The sequence below is a fragment of the Glycine max genome, chromosome 10, assembly GCF_000004515.6.
Source record: "Glycine max cultivar Williams 82 chromosome 10, Glycine_max_v4.0, whole genome shotgun sequence".
NCBI classification, from domain to species: domain Eukaryota; kingdom Viridiplantae; phylum Streptophyta; class Magnoliopsida; order Fabales; family Fabaceae; genus Glycine; species Glycine max.
The window spans coordinates 39,446,200-39,467,063 of record NC_038246.2 but is presented as its reverse complement, the minus strand read 5'-3'; the positions used below and the strand labels follow the sequence as shown (position 1 = coordinate 39,467,063).

Sequence of the window (20,864 nt, the reverse complement as noted above, 5' to 3'; positions counted from 1 at the left end):
GGTGACGAAGCTCGTATACTAACGAAAATGTCTTCAACATTTTATTTGAGTCAAGATTTTACCATGATGACATGCATTTTTTTTTTTTTCTGAATACCTCCCAAAGGATTCCAATCCATCCCTTTCAATGACCTTAAGGGGACCCTCGTTCTCTACGGTAACAAAACCATTTACGCGATATCGCAGCTTTGATGCCGTATACGTCGTTTGTTCTTGTTAAAGTACCTGTATTCATGCGAGTGGAACTGTGTTCATATTAATAGTTTTTCGGTGGAGAGCACAGGTATTCATATTCATATATGAATAATAAAAAAAATCAATTGTGACAATGTTTGACGATAGCTGCGATCAATTTCTTGAATCCAAATATTTTGTAAAAATCAATTAAATTCATCTGCAATCTCATCCTGATCCATATGGAAGCAGTCAAAATAATCACTCCCTGTTAATTAGACATAACGAAATGAAAGTTTTATTGTCACGAAGTAGAAAATTATTGAAAAATTATAGTTTAAATTATTTTAAGATAATTATTTTAAAAATTAATAAATTTATTATACATATCGATTGTAATGGTAAAATACTTTTTATACTATGAGTATATAAATTTTTTTCTTAAATTGAAAATGATATTGTGTTCTATTTACAATAACACTTAAAAAAAAACGATTACAATACAACAACCAGTCAAAGTCAAAGGAAACAGAATAAGCACTTCCTGCAGTCAAGTTGTATTGTCAGTCGGATGCAGGTCATGCAAATGCGGGCCCACTACCACATACTACATGAGCTTTTAACTCTCCGTTTAGGGCATGAATACCATTAGCACTTCCATATTTTATTATTTAACCCCCAAACAAAGTGAAAAGAAAAAAAAAACATTTTGATATTTATTTAAAAACACTTCTGAAAAAATCATATTTATGTTGATTAAAATTAACACAGTAAAAACAGGTTTCCATTGTTATTTTTTGGGGGAAAAATTAATACAATAAAAACTTGTTTTCATTGTTTAATTATTATTTTTGAAAAATAAGTTAAAAATTTGACACAATGGAAACCTTCATTGTGTATCTTGAATTCAAACCTATTTAATACAACGCAAACAAGTTTTTATTGTATTAATTTTTCAAAAAATAACACAAATTTATTTCCATCGAGATATTTTCAAAAAAGTAAAATAAAAGCAAAACATTAGGGGGTTTAACTAGCAATGAAGAGATCAATAGCAATGCCCCTCCGTCAAATTTTTTGAACTAGGCTCGTGGTCAATAATATTAACCAAATTTAATACTCAAGATCATTCATTCATTCATTTGTAAATAGCAAATCATACCTTGCTTAGAATAAAATTATCCTATCACTACACCAACATTAGACCACTCAAAGCCTAGAACAAAATTACTTATACTAAACCCGCCCTTAGACCACTCGAGCAGAAGAGCTTATTATGTTAAACACTGTGGGGCGTTTATTTCGTGGGTAGATTTTTTAATCCCAGAAATACATTTGGAAAAAATAATCCTGCATTTGTTACAAAATAATAAAATAATTAATTCAGGGTATACTTTTTACCTGGATAAACAATAATTTCACTTTCAACCTATATTTAATTACGACAGAGGAGGTATGAAATATTTATTCTCATGAGAAAAAAATATCATACTTCCCTTTTAATCTCTAATTGTCATTTTCAAAATTTTCGCTCGTGTCAATTTTTATTTACTACCAATCTCAAGAATTTTAACCAAAATAATTTTTCGTTCATAGTCAATTGTTCATTTCATGTGAGATGTGGCACAAATAGGTATTTTTATATTTTTTTTGTCATACTCTAATGAATAGTAAAAATAATGAGAGATTTTATCATGAAATTGTAAGATATATATATTTTAAGTATAATTTATTTGTTATTTATTGGTTTTATAATAAAGGTGTTTGTTTTGTGAAAAAAATAATATCTTTAACATAATATAAATATTTTAGTAATTATAATATATATTCCTAAAAAAAATTAAACCAAGTATTCCCAGAAATATAAAAAATATACTCAACTAACTTTATAATTAAACAAACACATTTTTTTATTAAATACTGAAAATGTTCTCATTTTATTTTCAAGAATAATATTCTCAGGATTAAAAAAGTTATACTGAAACAAATACCCTTATGAATATCATAAAGAATCCCGGACTGGAGAATGCTTAAAAATAGAATAAAGGATCCGACTATGTCTTTTCGCAAGCTGAACGGAAGAAAAACAAATTGCTCTCCACATCATTGTTTCCCCTCGTATATAAATTAATCAGTCAAAACTATTTGACTTGAGTTGTCAATTGTACATGTGAGTATGTGACCATCAAGAATATAACACCTTCCCAGTTATAGCACAATTCTATCATAATTTTAAGTATGAAGGAAGAACCAGAGATCCTGATAATACATAGATACAACTAAGCCTAAATGTGTCATTTGTTGTCTGGAAGAAAAAATAGGAATAGTAAAAAATTGTTTCCTGTTGGTTTGAAAAAGTTCAGTTATTGATCCATACTCCTGCTAGTCAAGGCTAAATAAGTGTTGTATTCATATAAAAGGTCATGATGACAAACTTCAGTGAAAGTTAGTGGCCCCAAATAGTTACACAATCACATAAGCAAATGACTAATAAGACCCAATAAGCTCAAAAACAGAGAATGATCATGTTAATGAAGTAATTAACAGATCCCAACCCAGAAAAGATCAAGAAAACACACCTATTCATATACCACTCGCTACTATTTGTTACAGACAAATATAAACTGCAAAAAGTTAAACATGCAATCCCTTCACCACATTAAAAAATCTGCAACCAAGATGTCTTTTGAACCTTTAGATCAAATCAGACATCCTTCTTCTGTGACGACCCAATGAAACTCTAAAGTTTTGGTCTGATGATGTAACCATCTTGCTTCGAGGAGTTGTGACTTTTGGTTCCAAATCATTGTTGCATTTAGGCTTTTCTGTGAGAACAGTCTTTGGAATTGGAACACTATCTGCTTCAGCGTACCGAGATTTTCCATTTGAACTTCGCAGTATTGCTTTGATGCGGATATCTGAATAACTCAATGATTGGGAATATGAAAAATTGATGGAACTTTTAGAGGCAATTGATCTAAAACTTTTCAATCTCACAGTACCAATGTCTCGTTCTGCAGCACTTTGCCTTTGGCGACTTGCAACAGTTGAAGTCATGAATCGAGGCATTGAATTGGTGAAATTTCTTTTAATGGACTTCTTGGATGCTTTAGGGGTTTCAATGACCTCTTTGACATCATCTTTGGGGCTAATTGAGGTTGCAATGTGATCACTTTCCACAAGACTATATGTGGTAAATAAGAGCTTTTTACTCTCATTTAACTTCAACTCAATCTGCTGTATTTGTTCCCTTAAATTCTGGCTCTGTTTTTCGGCTTCCTTGATGTCTTCCTCTAGCTCCATAATCTTCTTCTCTTTTTGCTTCTTCACTTCCTACAGTATATATATGCAAGTAGTCAGCAATCTTCAAACAGTTTCCACTGAGGAACTTGCTTTAGAAAAAAAAATCAGTAAAATTACCACTGGCACTTCTTTGTTGGACTCTATTGCTCTCGCTCTCTTTGCAAAATTTAAGGAACAAACTGTTTCGCAAACATCCTCTTCAGAAGGGCTTATATGCACCAACATCAACACCTTTGAGCCATACCCTTAAGTATTTTTTTATTATAAAGATTAGAGATTTTATATTTTAGATTAAAAAACAACAAAATAGTCAGCACATCATAAATCACGAGCCATCTATGTCAAATAAACTATCAATTTCATTCTTGATTCTTTGAAGTATTACTCTCTCCTAAATGATCCCTAAATTAAAAAATAATAATAATCCCTGAAATATTATATATCATGATATGTAGTCCTTCAAATATTAAAAAACCTTTCACAATGATCCTGAACGTTAATAGAATAAATCAATTTAGGAACTAAATTGATGGAAATTTAATGCTTAGGGAATTACTTATATAGTTTTATTACTTTAGGAACTACTCAAGAGAGAGGGTAATAATACTTAGGAGACTAAATTGGTAGTTCATTCCATCTTATCACATTTACAAATGCATGGTTCATATAGATGTTGACACATCAACAAAAAAAGCTGATTGGGTCTCCCTGTTCTTACTCAATAGTCTAAGTGAGCTAAAGACTAACACGTGTAAATATTTCAAATTGTATGAATTTCTAATTTTGTAAAAGGTTTATCACACTACATTCATGCGCAAAAGTTGGTAGTGTATGCAATCAAAAGAAGAAATAGTATCATACCAAGAGAATCTTTCAGTATTTGAGTCAGCTTGCTATTCCTGCAAGCAAAGTAGCAACAAATCACTAACTATATATACTTTGATTGTCTAGAAAGAAACAATGATAGTACAAAAAACTAGAAGCAGTAAAAGGGACTCATCTCTGAAGTTAAATAGCTTTTTCAGGTACAGATAACATCTAGCAGCTAGAAGGACATAAATTAAAAATGAGAAATCAACACCAGATTCATACCTGTAAGGCACATGACACCTCTTTCTCTTCAAAGCAGCAACAACATCAGCTAAAGCTGAAAGGGAAAGATTAATGGCTCTGCCCTCATCAAGTGTTAGTCCTTTGGCTCCAGTTTTAAGCAACCTTTCGCTGCCTCCAAGATCAATCATCCACAATTTACTTACTTCACTTTTGGCTTCCAATGCATCCCCACGCCGAAATATGCTTATCCTCGTCAAGCTAGATATATGAAGCTAAACAGATAACGTAACTATCAAGCTGAGAAACCCATTAAAATACTTTGAAGTATCTAAGTAAACCTATAACCCACCAGTGTGACCTGCTTGATGCCTCATTCACATTAGTCCAAGAGGTGGATCTGAACCGTTTGCCCTTGTTGTACCACCATTTGGCTTTAGCATAATCACTAATTTGCACTTCTGAGAGACCCTCAATTTCAATCAATCCCTTTGGATCTGTTTGAATATTGAGATTGCTATAGAAGGGGTTAATCATTAGTTAGCTAGAGTTTATTATACTGTGGAATTCAATCTTTGAAATGTTAGTGAAAAGAAAAAGGGAAAAAATGTTACCACTTTGTCATATATTGTTCATGTGGTCTGCCAGACTGTCTTGGAGATAACAAATCCCTGAGATTGCCCATATAAACTTCCAACATGCTCATTGTAAAAGTAAAAGAAGATGAATTATCCAAAGAGGCTTGACGAAAGAGCTCTTCAAGTGCACGCGGAATAATTCCTGGCTCCTCGTTTGTACCATCCTAAAAACAATTATTGCATGGCATCATCATACACTAGCAAGGCTACCACATTAAAAAATACTAGTAAGTAATAAGAGTGTTTAGCACATGCACAAATAGCAACACAATGTTGAATTAACTAACCATGGTGAATGTCTTGCCTGTGCCTGTTTGACCATAGGCAAAAACACACACATTGTGCCCGTCCATTGCAGATCTTAGAATTGGCTCAACCTCCACAAAAACACTCTCTGCAGAGGTTCCAACAAGGGCACATGCACCCTCTTTAGTAAAAGTTGGAACTATAATCAGATAAATAAAATTGGGAGACACACCGACATTAAATACTAGCCTTGGCTTGCTTCTTGGGTAAAAACCTTATCAAACTCAAAATCTTTCCTCGTCCCCCCGAACTTAACCCGAATTTTCTCTGGTCCAGCCGATACCGGTTCAGAAAATTTTCTCTTCTCTGTAACCAGATTCGGTCGAATTCTACAAAATACTCGAATGCTCCCTGAATAGCAAATTACAATTCTTCAACACTTTGTAAACAATTAGCATTAACCTTGATGCTTTTTTAGTAAATATACTATTAGCCTATACCTTTGATGTCCAATATCTTGCTTAATTCTTCTCTCCGCTTTTTATCCAATTTCTTCTGCTTGAGCCTCAGCTCCTCAATTTCACCTACACAAACAATTTCAACCAAGCCAAAAAACATTAACAACATTTATTCCTTAGATTTAAATCCATAAGCCACAAAAAGAAACAGAGAGAAGGGCGTGACTTTATTCATTCATACCTTCTAAATTGGATATCAAGTGCTCAAGCTCGTTCTTTTGGTGTTCTGGGACGACACCCACATCAGTGTAAACGGTGGAAACAGGTGGGGACCCATCAACTGAATCTGGGTTCAAATCCAATGAGGGTGACTTCGAAACCTCACTTGCATTTTCAGTTTCAGGTAACAGAATCTGCTCTTCTCCATTAGGAACAGGCATTTTCATTACCTAAAAACATGAAATGAAAGTATGAAACACAGCCACCTAGTACGGTTATAATAATAAATAAAAAAACAAACCTTATGTAAGACAAGGATTGGAAAGTAATAGAAGCTATCACTGCTACCTAGTACAACACATACACAGAGATCTGTTTTTTCTTTTTATTTCTCTGTTCTTAATTAGCTAAAAGTCAATCTAACCAACTCAAAGAAACAACAATCAAAGAAACGAAACTTCTAGACACTCACTATAGATTGGACTTGAACCCCTTAACCTCGAGACATGCGATGGAGCAAGTTGGAACACGCGTTATAATGAAACTGTAATACTGAAGAAACATTTCCCATGATTCATGTAGCGTAAACCATAAACTCAAAAGTAAAAAGTAAGTAAAATAAAAAAAGGGAACTGTTTTGAAGAAGAATTTAGGATCAACACTGAAAAGACTCAAAGCAAGCACGGATTTTCAACTCACAAAGAACGAAGTAAAAGATGTAGAGAAGGAGAGAGTTGGTTATTTTCAATGATTGAACTTGAACACTCCCTGATTAGGAGTGAAAAAAGGAGTTTTGTAGTACAATAAGTAATAAGAAAGAAAAACAATAATAATAATAATGGTGGCGTAAGAATCTTTTTGGTTGGTCCAGATCAGATCTTCAAACTTGAATTGTAGTTATTGGAGTTGGAGGGAGCGGAGTGGCAGAGTTGAAATTAAAGCGAAAAAGATGTTCCTTTTCGTTACGAAACTCACTACTCAATGTCAGTGCTTTTGAGTTAAACTTTGACTATAAGCAACGGGGAACGTGGTTGGTTCATCTCTGTTCTGGCTTTGTTTCAGACAAATTCTTTATTTATGTAAGTTACCTATAGGCATTCAATTAATGAGAGTGAGAGATTTCTATATTCTTATTCTATTTATTGCATTTACTTTCTATATAAAATATAAATGATGGTAGAATGTATGCGGACTCAGATGATGCTGGATTTCCATGTTCAGTTTAGTATTTCATTACATTTACATTAAATAATAAATTTGCTTTCCATATAAATGATAGAATGTACTATGTGGATTCAGATGCTGCCACATCTTATGAGATGCCATTGGGTTGTTTTTTTTTTCTGTCTAATTTAAATTCTGCTAAGAAAATGAGAAACTCTGGGTGTACCCACCAACTCTTGTAATGGTCCAGAATTTTTTAAAAATAATAACCATGACGTGTATTTGCCAATCATTTTTTTTATAAAGAGTAATAATAAGGAAACCTAGTGTAACGCTTGAAAAATGTATGGAATAAAAAGTTTTATATATTAGATATAAATTTAATTAAAATGCAGTGTAATTTTTTAAAAAGTTAGTATAATTTAAATATAAATATTAATAAAAATTCTTAATTTTTAAAATAACTATTTTAATCAATGTTGACGTATAGTATTTCAAAAATATAAAAATATTTTAAACTTTTAAACATACTATCTCCTTAACCACTTAAATACAGTTTATTTAATATTTTCTACAGTACTTTCTATTCTTTTGACTACCCTTGTTCTTGGCAAACCACAAAAAAGCAATAGATAATCGCAGGATAAACATCCCGAAGGCTTGAGCAGACAGGAGGGTCGATTTTGGTTTCGAGACCTTGGAACTTGTACCTTTATATAGTATATATTTTCTTAACACTTTCTTTATACTACTACTACTACCAAATCACACCAAGGGTTGCGTTGAATTGGTTGGCTAAATTGCCCAGACTAACAAAGTTTGGAGCATAATGAAATACATGAAAAGGTTTGGATAAATTAAAGTTGTTTATCCAATTCATCAAAAACCTTGGTTGGCCTTCCCGAGAGCATGCATCCAACAAATTCTGGTAATATTGAAGAATCATTTATGCCTAATTGAACAACCTCTTTGTGTGAGAAAAAAAGGAAATTATAAACAAGCTAGAATCCATGTAGGAAAGCCACGTTGGATTGGTCATCTAAATTGTCTAGTCTAGACTAATAAACTTAGGAACAAGATGAAAAACATGAAAAGGCAAGGACTAATATTAAAACTATGTTTGTTTGGCCAACTCATCAACAATTTGGTTGCCATTTCCGAGCATGCGTCCAACACATGACTCCATCAGTCGGTGCAAAAAGACAAATTCTGTTAGTAATGGAGAAACATTTACGCCGAATAATTATATTTTGATGATTTCAAATTTCAAATATTCAATTAATAAATTTTTTTTATCATATTACATCATCAATCATTTATTTTTATCTCTTTTTTTTTCTATCAAGATGTATACAACTTAAAAATTATTTAAAAAAAAACATTTGTTTCATTTACGTGGTTGCACAACCATTTAAAAAAGTTTAATAATTATTAGAAAAATCTGACCCTACAATGACACGAGTGTCGAGTAGGAAAGCAGGAATAAAATTTCCCAAGTGATCTCTAATATTTTCTCTACAACCTGCTTAATACATTATTCTTAGACAACATCATTAATATTAGAATAAATATTCACTTTTATCCCTTAATGTTTAATTTGTATCCCTATAAGATGAAAATACAAAATTTAATTCTTGAAAGTGTAAAAAATGCAATAAATATGTCCTATATATTATTAACTTCCATTTATCACCATTAATAAGATAACATACATGACACAGAGGGACAAATTTGTCACATGATTGCTAACATGAATTGTCAGCCTAAAGACATATTTGTCATCATATCTTTTTGACTTCTCGTTTCCCGCTTTGCTGACAAATACGTTCCAATACAAAATTTATTCTCCGTAAGTATAAGAAATGCTACAAATATATGTTAATAATGAATTGTATAAGAGATAAACTATGAAAAACGAGATTAAAAAATAGTAAAATACAACTTAAGATTTGAACTTTTATACTTTGATTATTTATCTATTTATCCATTTATTAAATTGTTAATTATTTTTTTAATTAATCAATATAACTACTTATTTTTCAAACTAAAATAATTTTTTTTAGTTTTATGATATAAAAAAATTAAGTTAGCATTTAAAAAAATGAAAGCCTTTTATTTCTTGAAATTTTTTGTTTCTTCAATTAATTATTAATCCTGATTACGTACTCTGTCACAACATGTCAAATAAGGTTTGCACTCCCTAAATCAGCGAGAGATACAACTCTACGTCCCAAAGACAAAGAATAAACCTCTGTATTAATCTTTTTTGTTTTATTTTAAAGTTAACATTTGTATTAATTTGAGTGTTATTATATTTTTTATTTAAATTTATTTGGATTCTTTACTTGTTAGTAACTGTTTTCATTTCATTCATATTATGTATAACAAATGTTATCTCGAATGGAAGCACATAAGATTTATCCAATGGATTCTTTCATATTTGAGGTATATATATATATATATATATTAAGGAAAAAGACTTATAATTTCACTTTAACTTTATCTAGTTTAAATTTTGTGAGATTTTTTTTAAAAAAATTAGTTGATTAAATTCTTTTTTTTAAATAAATAAATTTGGTCACGTAACCGGTTGTGTTTTTTCTACTCAAAACTCTCGACATATTATTTTCAATCTAAATATGAGGGCACTTAAATTGGAATTGTGATATGGAATAATTTTAAACATTAAAAGTGAGAAATTTAGTAAAAATTTGATAAAATTATAAGATATAAAATAAAGTTTTTCTTTAACAGCAAAGATTAAGGTTTGACAAGAAAATAAAAATAATAAAAATATATATATTAAAAGGAAATTTAAAAAATATATTGCATAAGTACTAAACGAATAGGAACAGTAAATTATAAACACATAATAATAATAATAATAATAATAATAATAATAATAATAATAATAATTAGTCACAATCTATTATTAACGTTCAGATATATTTGTTGCATTTTTTATATTTTCAATGACTAAATTTTATATTTTCATTTTTCAGGACGCAGTTGTAAACAGAGGGGGAAGAGGAAAAGTTAAAAAAATATTATGATAAATATATCCTTATATTAAGAATCTACGTTGACAATCATTTTAGTGACAAATTTATCCTTCCGTGTGTCACGTAAGTGATTTTATTAACAGTAATGGACGAAAATTAACGGCAGGACATATTTATTGCACTTTTTACACTTTTTAAACTAAATTTTGTATTTTCATTTTTTAAGACATATTTATCAGCGAATTACACACCGATGAACAAAAGTGACTACCTTAATATTAATTTTCACCTAATCAACACCCGTATAAATTGATTCCACATTTATATATACATTTTACTTTATTATTTATTATTAAATAAGCTTTTAAAAAGAAAATAATAATCTTCTAACAATTTCTATAGATTTTTAACACGGAATATTTAATTAATAAGTTCAGCTTATATTTTAATTGATTGAAGCAAAAAATTAATTGATTAAGCACCTTAATACAACTCAAAGTTAATGTTTTTTTTTGGTACATACAGTCCTTTTTTTTGGTGCAGATCTCAAAGTTAATGTAATTATATACATTAGTTATTTTATTATTAAAAATCTATGAAAATTGAAAATGATTCAAGCAAAATATTAAATATCTTGAAAGGGTGGTACTACGTGACATGATTTTGGACAACAAAACCTTCTTAATATGTAACAAATAGTAGTAATAGATAGATAGATAATAGATTCATAAAAAAAAAAATATCAGTCATATAGTGATGAAAAATTGATTTGACTTGTTTATTTTTTGAAAAGGAATTTGACTTATTGTTTTCTATAACATTAGACAAGATTTAGAAATGTAGTTATTAGAGTTGTATATGAAAATATCATATTAAATGGTTCAGAAAAATGAAAAAGAATATTCCATTAGAAAACTATTAAACCCTTCTAACAGATTGTAAGCAAAAAAGTTGCACTTAAAATTGAATATAACTGTTAATTAGAATGCAATAAAAAAACGTGATACTTCATGATCATATCAAGATATTGGATATGAAACGGTAATACGTTAAATCAGGAAACAAACCTTAACAAAAACATCAAGATCAATTGCGTGGATTTGTTTTTAAACTGAAAAACAATATTGCCCTTAATTAAAGTCAAATTACTTGCCGCGGTAAAATCAAATCCCATCTAGAGCTGCATGCATTCTTCACTCTCTTTTTTCTCCCTTCCCTATGAAACAAATTCCTCTCAAGTTGAAGCTTACGCATTAGAAAAACAAACAAGCACAAAACAGCTGTGTCACACATTCATAATTGATTGAGGTTAGGACTTATTTTTTGTTCCACTTTCTATTATTTATTCGTATCAATTATAGAAAAATTCATGCATCTTATGAGAAGTTAGTTTAGTTCCAGACCACGATAGAATGCTTAACCCTGTGATCGGGTTTGTTAATTTGCGTAATGGTATAAGACTTGCTGGTGTTATTATTGTTATTACTATTTGAGTTTTACGTCCACGTACATTATATCTGGAATGATTTGGGGTATTCAATAGCTTTGACTGGCTCAATTTGTTATCTCTTCTATGGTTGTGTTTGGTTTTAATTCGCATTTAATTTTTTGTGTGTGGATTTGATATCAAAGGTATGCTTTGACTGGTATATAAGTTTGACCCTCAGCTGAATATAGTACTGATTATCGAAGAAGGCTTGCAGGAAAGAAAACCGGTTATAAGCGTGGAATTGCAGAGTTTAGCAAACCGTTGAGAATATTGAGAAATGAGAAGACATTTGGGGACAAATCCAGCAGTTTTTGGGGAAAGTACAAGACGCTAATTTGGAAAAAGCTTTAATGGTGCGTTGTTTAGGCCTCAGTTATGCAAATTATGATTTTGTGTTTTCATGTTATTCGTGATTTACATGATTCCATGATCTTATTTAAGGTTGCATTAATCATGTTTCCAACGTTTTAATGAAATTATTGGTTCTACAATTTTACTGGGCCTAGACGTTTGGCTTTTGAGCTTATTTTCTATGGCATGTGATTTTGTTATCTTGCATTGTACAACTAGACAAACTCACCACATTTTCAATTTGGCTCAATACAAAATTTTGTTGTTGGGCATTGGATGGATATAATTTTGATTATTTCTACATTTGCAAAGAATTAATTGCACTAAATTTATTAAGTCTTTGAATTCCATTATTGTACCAAATGCACTTAGAGTTGTTGAAACAAACACTCTGATCTGACCCATTAGGTTAAAGCATGAAACTAAATCAACCAATTTGATCGTCCCACATTTCCTTTGGACTGTTATTTTTTAGGCCTCGGTCATATGTCTGACCAATGGGCCAAATTCATCTTAAAAATAAATTTAAAAATGTACTTATGAAGTGATTGAAATATAGTTAAAAAACAAAGCTTGAATTACATAGTAAGCATTCACACTCACAAAGGCACAATGGCCTTGTTCTCGTCCAAAAAATGGTATAGCGTGTGTTTGAATTGTGGGTACCGAAAATCCAACTTACCTTTTCAGAAGTAAGGAAAGGCATATTTTTGGATCCAATGTACGTTCAGGACCTCGGCACCAGTTTCCCAAACATACACCTAGTGTTTACATTTTGTGCGTTTGCCTTCATTTTGCATATATATTCTCTCACCTTATGACCTAACAGTACATTGCTTGTCACACACAACTACACAACTACACAAGCATCTCACACAATAAACATTGCTCTTTTGTCACTGCTCACTAACGCACATTGTTCACCCTTTTATTTTCATGATGATAAATAGCACCTGATATATTTCTCTCAACCTCACCACACGTGAGTCATTTTTCACGCACACCTCACCACCTCAACTACAAAACTTACTTGATTTTCACTTTTATTTATCTGTAGGACTAGCCCGGCCTGAGCCCAGTTAACCCGTTGGGCCAAAAAATCTGGTCTATTTTAGGCCACTTTTTATGTAAAGCCCAACCCATCTATAGTTCTTTAGTACATTGAACTATTGAAATTGTTCTTTTGATGAACACATTGTCAACTGTTCAGGATATATTTCGTTTGGTCTGTTCACAATGGGGATACATTCTTAAGCTAGTAGATTGGCATCTGGCAGAAATAGAAGTTAGGTTGTTTCTGATGTGTGATAGCTTGTCTGAGACATATTTTCAAAATTTAGTGAGTATGAATAATGATAAGTTTTGGGATTGATAGTTGAGGAATATAAGTCAATCCTTAGTTCTTCAACCAAATAATTTATAAAATAAAATGTTTAGATCTTGATCCCCATTTGTAACAATTTGAACTGTAGCAAATTATTTAGTTGAGATTACCACCTTGCATCTTGCTAACCACTTTTATATATAAGTTTTTTTTTTTATGTCAAGGAACTCATGTATAGGTTGACACAAATCATTTAAATTAATTAGTATCCTTTTACATTTTTGTAATTTACTTCTGGATTTGCTATTTATGCTACATGATTTATCATTTATGCATTGTCATAGTTTCAGCAATGCATCGTGTTGGTAGTGTGGGGAACACAAACAATTCAACTCGCCCTCGGAAGGAGAAGAGATTAACGTATGTGTTGAATGATTCTGATGACAAAAGGGTGAGATCATTATTTGTTATTCTATTTTTTTTTCCAGGAAAATGGATGAGTTTTATGTTTGTTTTTTTGTAACTTGCATTTTTATCCATACAGATTGTTTTTGTCATTTGCCTATAAGCCTGTCAATTGTATGAGTTGATTCTGTAATTCTTAAAGTTAATAAAGCGGTACCCATATTGTTCTCTATCTTTGAACATCAAATGTTTAAAATTTACCCATTATTTTACCTTGTAATCAATGAAAGCTTAATTTATCATCAATAGTTTATTGTACACCATGGTGTTAATTTGTATCATTCTGGCCAGTTACTTGGCTTTTTGCTTCAATCAGGTGATGTAATATACATTATTTGGGCATCAATCTTGCATTTTTTATTTGGAAATCTTTATAAAGTAAAAAATATCATTGGTTGGTGTATCTGAATATTATCTTTAAAGTTTGTTATTTTCTGCAGCACTGTGCAGGCATAAATTGTTTGTCTGTTCTTAAGTCTACTACATTTGATGGATCTGGTTATCTCTTCACTGGAAGTCGTGATGGGAAGTTAAATCGGTGGGCACTAGCTGATGACATGCCATCATGCTCTGCTACCTTTGAATCTCATGTGGACTGGGTAATCCTTATTTATCTTGTGCTTTTTTTTTCTTTTGTTTATCACCATTATGACTGAGTACTTGATAGAACATTATGACGGAAGTTGATCCATGTAGCCGACCCCACCTAGTGGGATAAGACGTTGTTGTTGTTGTTATCAATTTATTAGAATTTGTATTTATTATGTGTAATTTTCTTGCTTAAACGACATTGATTTAGTGGTAATTTTCTTACTTAACATTGAACTAAGTGATCCATCAGGTTAAAAGGTGCATATGATGCAACATGGGTAAGTTGTTCACTATATATGTTATGTGCAAAATTATGGGTAAGTTGTTCACTATATATGTTATGTGCAAAATTATGTCTTATCCATGGGAACATAAAATCTATTTACTATTTATTTATTTAGAGTGATTCGTCAAGTGCATATCCAATAAAGAAACCTATATTTTACACTTTCCAATAATCTTTCATACTTCAAAACAACTCAATCAATTTTTTTTCTCCAACCAAAAATGTATTATTTATATTTTACAATAGTTCAATTAACCTGTTTCATTTTAATATATTTGAATGCTAATTACTAAATAATAAATAAATATAATATATTTTAATTAAATAAATAATTACTTGAAAATTTAAATCCATAAAAAGCATAATTGATAACATTTAATAACGAGAAAATTATAACATTTGATTTTACTATTAAATAAAAACACCATTATTAAATAAATAGATAGATAAAAGGTGTTTGTGAACAAGAAAAAAGACATATAACATTTGAGAACAATACTTAGCGTCTCTGTGTGTGAAAATAATGGCAAAGCCAATACAAAATAATATTATATTATTATTCTATAAAAATTGAACCTAGAATCATTGCTCAACTTATATACTTTTGGTTTAATCCTAAATTTCTAAGACTCCATGAGTTTTAGATGTTACACCAGTTAAGGAATAAATAGCTTTTTTACCAACCAAACAAATATATCTACACAATTTGCAATGTAAGTTAAATAGATAGAAATTGCTTTTTATTTTTTTATTTTTGCAGGTTAATGATGTTGTTCTTGTTGGTGATAATGTTCTTGTTTCGTGTTCTTCAGATACAACCCTTAAGGTTCGTTGACTATTGATTAGTTGTAGTTGTAATTAATCCTCGCTCTTTTCCCGTGATAACGGTACGTCAGTATCGATTCAATTTTTCCACCCCCTTTTGTTTAACTTGGTGGTTGTATGTTTGTGCTAGACATGGAATGCTTTGTCCACAGGAACATGTACTAGGACACTCCGTCAACACTCAGATTATGTTACTTGCCTTGCTGTGGCAGAAAAAAATGTAATGTGTACTATGAACTTTTCATGCTTCTTATGAATCGCACACCAAGAAAAGTTTTTTTTTCTTCTTGTTTTTATGTGCTCAAATATGACATAGTTTGATTGAATTTAAAGTTTGAATCTTATCAAATCCATTTTCTGATTCTTTAGAAGTGTCGTGAATTTTAGAGCAATGTGGTTGCCTCTGGTGGCCTTGGCGGGGAGATTTTTATATGGGATATTGAAGCTGCACTAGCTTCAGCTACAAAATGCAATGATCCAATGGATGATGATGATAATTCAAATGATATCAATGTTTCTGGAAACTCATTACCAATGACAAGCTTACATACCATCAGCTCAAGTAACAGTATGTCTATGCACACTACTCAATCTCAAGGATACAATCCAATTATTGCCAAAGGCCATAAGGAATCTGTTTATGCATTGGCAATGAATGAAGGTGGAACACTTCTTGTCTCCGGTGGTACAGAAAAGGTAAAATGTGGCATTCTTGTTCAGATTTATGTTCTCCCGTGTGTGGCTTCTGCTAGCTATTACCCTTGGAATATAAGAAGCATTTACTTTATATTATATTAAATTGAATTTCATTAGCTAGATAGTGGGGTGTTATCTCTACCTAGAGCATTATTTATTTTTATTTATTTTTTCTTTTAAGGTTTTGCGTATTTGGGATCCGAGATCTGGATCAAAGACTTTGAAGCTAAAAGGGCATACAGATAACATCAGGGCTTTACTTCTGGATTCTACTGGCAGGTGTGTTGATAGGACTCGTAATTTTTCTGCTCCTCCCCCCCCCCCCCCCCCCCCCACCAAAAATACTTATGGCATTGCTTCTACTCTGGACAAGTTACTATTTACAAACATTAGCAACATGCTTGATTTAGCTTGATTGGAGAAATAATCCGCGTATTTTTCTAAAGCTCTCTCAAAAAGTAGGTAAACGTAAGCTTAGTTGGGATGTCAGCCCCAATCTCCTACAGGCTCTTGCTCCTTTTTTGCTATAAAAAAAAAAAAAAGTTGAGCTAAACATTCACTAAAGTTAGGACTTAATAATTTATTTATGATTTTGAGGGACTAATTAAATTGATGACAAAAATCTTTTTAGCTAATTGAATTGATGATGCTTATATGTTTAGAAGATGAAAAGGAGATAAACACTAAATGTTTTTTGGTTTCTTTGCCATTCCATATAGCCATGCATTTTTCCATGGCATAAGTTATTAGGTCAGAGGGCGAGCCCTGGTGCAGCGGTAAAGTTGTGCCTTGGTGACTTGTTGGTCATGGGTTCGAATCCGGAAACAGCCTCTTTGCATATGCAAGGGTAAGGCTGCGTACAATATCCCTCCCCCATACCTTCGCATAGCGAAGAGCCTCTGGACAATGGGGTACGAAATTTTTTTATAAGTTATTAGGTTAGATTAAGTAATGCTTTTTCCCCACAAGAGCTGAGATTATTTTAACATTTTTATTGCAGGTTTTGTATATCAGGATCTTCAGACTCTATGATAAGGTAATGCGTGTATATGGTTTTATAATAATTTCTTTTTGTTTTATGGTTTACTAATCTCACCATCTTTCATCATAGGCTTTGGGATCTTGGTCAGCAACGCTGTGTGCATTCTTATGCAGTTCATACAGATTCTATTTGGGCTCTTGCAAGCACTTCAACATTTAGTCATGTTTATAGTGGTGGTAGAGACTCTTCTGTGAGTGCAGTTTTTCGATAAATTTTTAATTATCATGACTTTGAATTTATATGATGTCTCCTTGTTTTGCTTAATTAGTGAAGCTTGTGTTACTGATTCGTAATTCTTTTATTTTTGTAGTTATACTTGACAGACTTGCAAACAAGAGAGAGTGTTTTGCTTTCAACCGGGGAAAATCCTATTCTTCAATTGGCTTTGCATGACGATAGCATTTGGGTTGCATCAACAGACTCTTCAGTGCACAGATGGCCTGCTGAAGGACGCAACCCTCAAAAGATTTTCCATAGAGGCAATTTGTCCTTTTCCAGAGCAAGGGTGTCACTAGAAGGATCTACCCTTGTATGTTATACTTATTTATTTCTCAAAAGTTCAACATACTAACTTTATTATTTTATCTACCAAGTGTGTTGTATTGCTATAGGAACACATTATACTAGTGCATTTGCACAAATAAAGGTGAAGCATAGTTGTGTTATGTATATTTGTGCATGTATATTTCACAGATAAATGTTCTTTTGGTTCTCTGTTTGGGGCACTAATAATTTTCTTTTTATTTCCAAAATTACAAACGTCAATAGGTTCCTGTATATAAACAACCAACTTTAACTATTCCTGGCATCCCTTCAATTGTACAACATGAAGTTTTGAATAATAGGAGGCATGTCCTGACAAAGGTAATCATATGGTGTTTTTAATTCGTGCTATTATATGCCAAAAATGTTAAATTGTCATCTATTCTGTTAATCTTTCTGTCATCTTCTGAGCTGATAAAATGGCTCTTTATAGGATACTTCTGGTTCAGTAAAGTTGTGGGAAATTACGAAAGGTGTTGTAGTTAAAGATTTTGGAAAGGTAAGAATAGATTGTACTTTCATTTGGTTATCGGTGTGGCAACATTGTAGAAAGGAATGAACATACTTGTATTGATTATAATTATAATTTTCGAAGTTCTATTGAGTTCAAAATAGCTCATGCTTTACATGTGAACTATGTATGTAGGTTTCATTTGAGGAGAAGAAAGAAGAGTTGTTTGAGATGGTATGATTACTGATATTAATCATCACCAACTAATTCTACTTACACAGTTACACTTGTTTCGGTTATATAAGATTTTAGCCCTACCTAGTTTTTTTTTTATGTTTATTTTCTACCCATACTGCTTCAGGTTAGCAATATTCCAGCATGGTTCACAGTGGATACTAGACTTGGATGTTTGTCTGTACATTTGGACACTCCTCAATGTTTTTCTGGTGAGATGTATTCTGCAGATCTTAACATTGTAGGCAAGCCTGAAGATGATAAGGTAAACGCATTTATCCTCATATCCAATTTACTATATATCAAGTATCAACTACCAAAATCAGTGCTTGCTTGTTTCTTAATTAAGATATATGAAAGCAACTCATGACTCTTGACATTACTCTACAGGTTAACTTGGCTCAAGAAACACTGAAAGGGCTCTTGGCTAATTGGTTGATAAAAAGAAAGCAAAGAATGGGAACTCCAGCCCCTCCATATGATAATGCGGAGTTACTATCTGGAAGTGTTACACATTCAAGAACTGAGCTTGATGGAAGTTCTGAGACTGAGATAATGGTTTATCCTCCATTCGAATTCTCAGATGTTTCCCCTCCTTCCATTATTACCGAGGGAACCCATGGAGGTCCGTGGAGAAAAAAAATGTCTGATTTAGATGGAACTGAGGATGAAAAAGACTTCCCCTGGTGGTGTTTGGACTCTGTATTGAATAATCGGTTACCTAGCTTCTAGAGAAAATATGAAGTAATTAACGTTTTGCCTTCCTGTACACTCTCATTGTTTGGTGGAACCCATGCTTGTAGTAGCAAGGAAGAAGACTTGTTTGTGGGTCATGGCAATTGCATTTATTAAGAACTTGGTTGGCTGATTTCTTTCTTTCTTTCTTTCTTTCTTTTTTAATCTCCTCTTTTTCTTATCTTAGGCTTATTCTAATGTTTGAACTTGACTGTGGATAATCATATATATGATAGTATTTTACACACATCCCATAAACAAATATGATGATACTGAACATAGTAGTTTATAACACAAATCAATTAAGTAGTTGCGATTTTGTTTTAAGTTATAGTAGTTAGCTGCTAATATTTATCCAGTGCTATCTGTTGCTCGGTTCCATGTATTTTTCGTATCATCTATCTATATATTTTGCACTTTTGATGGTTAGTCTTTTAAAAAGACTGAGTTTGTTTTCTTACTTTTTGAGAGAGGGTGGAACATTTACCAATGGATATGAGTTACTGACCTTGATGAAAATTTTATAACTCTGGAATTCTTTATAATTATCATTTCTCTTGGGTTAGTGAATAGTAATTATATACCATTTTTCTTATTAAGATGATATAATTTTGTTAGTTGAATCATATGCGTGAATTTTTGTAAATTCTCTCGATGTCAATTCTGATGGATAAAAAATTTATATAATATTTTTCTTGATACAGATCTGTTTTGGATAACCTTTGCGGATGCAGTTTCTATTTGCATCCATGTGAAGGTTCTAGTCTCCAAAACCTTACCCAAGGGAAGCTAAGTGCTCCACGTATATTAAGAATTCATCAAGATTTAATTTCCTTAGTAATGGACAGATTAGAAAAGAAATCAAGCAATAATTCCATGCGCTTTCTCAATCTTCATTTCTAAATGAAATGAACGAAGTGTCCTGTAGGAAGAGAAGAACGCGTTGTTCCTTTATCCTTGAAGTTGTGAATCAAATTTGAGATATTTCCTTGAACATGGTAGTTAATAACCTATTCCATCTTTGAAAACTTGCAGTCAGGACATTGTTTTTTTCTTATGGAAATGTTAAATTATATTTTGAAATACATTTCAGGTGGTTGAATATATCTTCTCGAGTAGTTAAGCAAATCCATCTCTTTTCCTTTGTTCAATATTGTCCATCGCTGATGTGCCATGATATACGAATAGCCAGATATGGGAGAGGAAACAATGTTGTCAATGGCATGAGGTGACAAGATAATAGATAAATGCACCTTTAATTACTTTTTTTCTTTTTTTAATTTATTTGTAGGTTGAATTTGATCATCTTATTGTCTAAAGGTTCAATAAAATTCTGTAATTTTTTAAAGTAGTCGAATTAGGTTCTTTATTTTTAAAGGTTTGATTTCAGATTTCTTATTTTTTTTTTATAAAATGAATTCAATTTGATCTTATTAAAAATTAATTTGAATTTTAAATTTTAAATTTTTGAGGAAATGAAAAAAAAAACCAAAATTAAATTAAACCCATTTTAATAATGTAAAGATTAGTTGAGACTAGCTATAATAATTTCAAATCACTTAATAATTTCTCTGTTAA

At 31.4% G+C, this 20,864-nt stretch overlaps 2 protein-coding genes across 5 annotated transcripts; one reads left to right on the top strand and one right to left on the bottom strand.

Annotated features, from left to right (window-relative positions):
- Positions 1 to 2,582: 2,582 nt before the first annotated feature.
- On the bottom strand, positions 2,583 to 6,930 carry LOC100785581 (kinesin-like protein KIN-14U). Of its 3 annotated transcripts, XM_006589104.4 has the most exons (12): positions 6,788 to 6,928; positions 6,561 to 6,640; positions 6,111 to 6,318; positions 5,912 to 5,995; positions 5,661 to 5,822; positions 5,453 to 5,559; positions 5,142 to 5,329; positions 4,880 to 5,044; positions 4,570 to 4,788; positions 4,339 to 4,376; positions 3,595 to 3,722; positions 2,583 to 3,507 (listed from the first exon to the last, which is right to left on the bottom strand). In XM_006589104.4, the coding sequence occupies exons 3-12, from the start codon at positions 6,313 to 6,315 to the stop codon at positions 2,869 to 2,871; spliced, it is 1,935 nt and encodes a 644-aa protein (XP_006589167.1). In that variant the 5' UTR covers positions 6,316 to 6,318; positions 6,561 to 6,640; positions 6,788 to 6,928; the 3' UTR covers positions 2,583 to 2,868. The 3 variants fall into 3 exon arrangements, with proteins under 3 accessions (XP_006589167.1, XP_006589168.1, XP_003535361.2); XM_006589105.4 differs by lacking the exon at positions 6,561 to 6,640 and having other exon boundaries at positions 6,788 to 6,930; XM_003535313.5 differs by lacking the exons at positions 6,561 to 6,640; positions 6,788 to 6,928 and adding an exon at positions 6,390 to 6,527.
- Positions 6,931 to 11,967: 5,037 nt separating this feature from the next.
- LOC100785045 (WD repeat-containing protein 48) lies at positions 11,968 to 19,578 on the top strand. 2 transcript variants are annotated; one of them, XM_014762758.3, is made up of 15 exons: positions 11,968 to 12,096; positions 13,769 to 13,869; positions 14,324 to 14,482; positions 15,521 to 15,586; positions 15,716 to 15,805; positions 15,973 to 16,281; positions 16,463 to 16,560; positions 17,282 to 17,317; positions 17,393 to 17,513; positions 17,634 to 17,852; positions 18,092 to 18,187; positions 18,300 to 18,365; positions 18,513 to 18,551; positions 18,679 to 18,816; positions 18,942 to 19,578. In XM_014762758.3, exons 2-15 carry the CDS (start codon positions 13,771 to 13,773, stop codon positions 19,281 to 19,283), a joined length of 1,878 nt encoding a protein of 625 aa, XP_014618244.1. In that variant the 5' UTR covers positions 11,968 to 12,096; positions 13,769 to 13,770; the 3' UTR covers positions 19,284 to 19,578. The 2 variants fall into 2 exon arrangements, with proteins under 2 accessions (XP_014618244.1, XP_025979911.1); XM_026124126.2 differs by lacking the exon at positions 11,968 to 12,096 and having other exon boundaries at positions 13,756 to 13,869.
- The last annotated feature ends 1,286 nt before the right edge of the window (positions 19,579 to 20,864 follow it).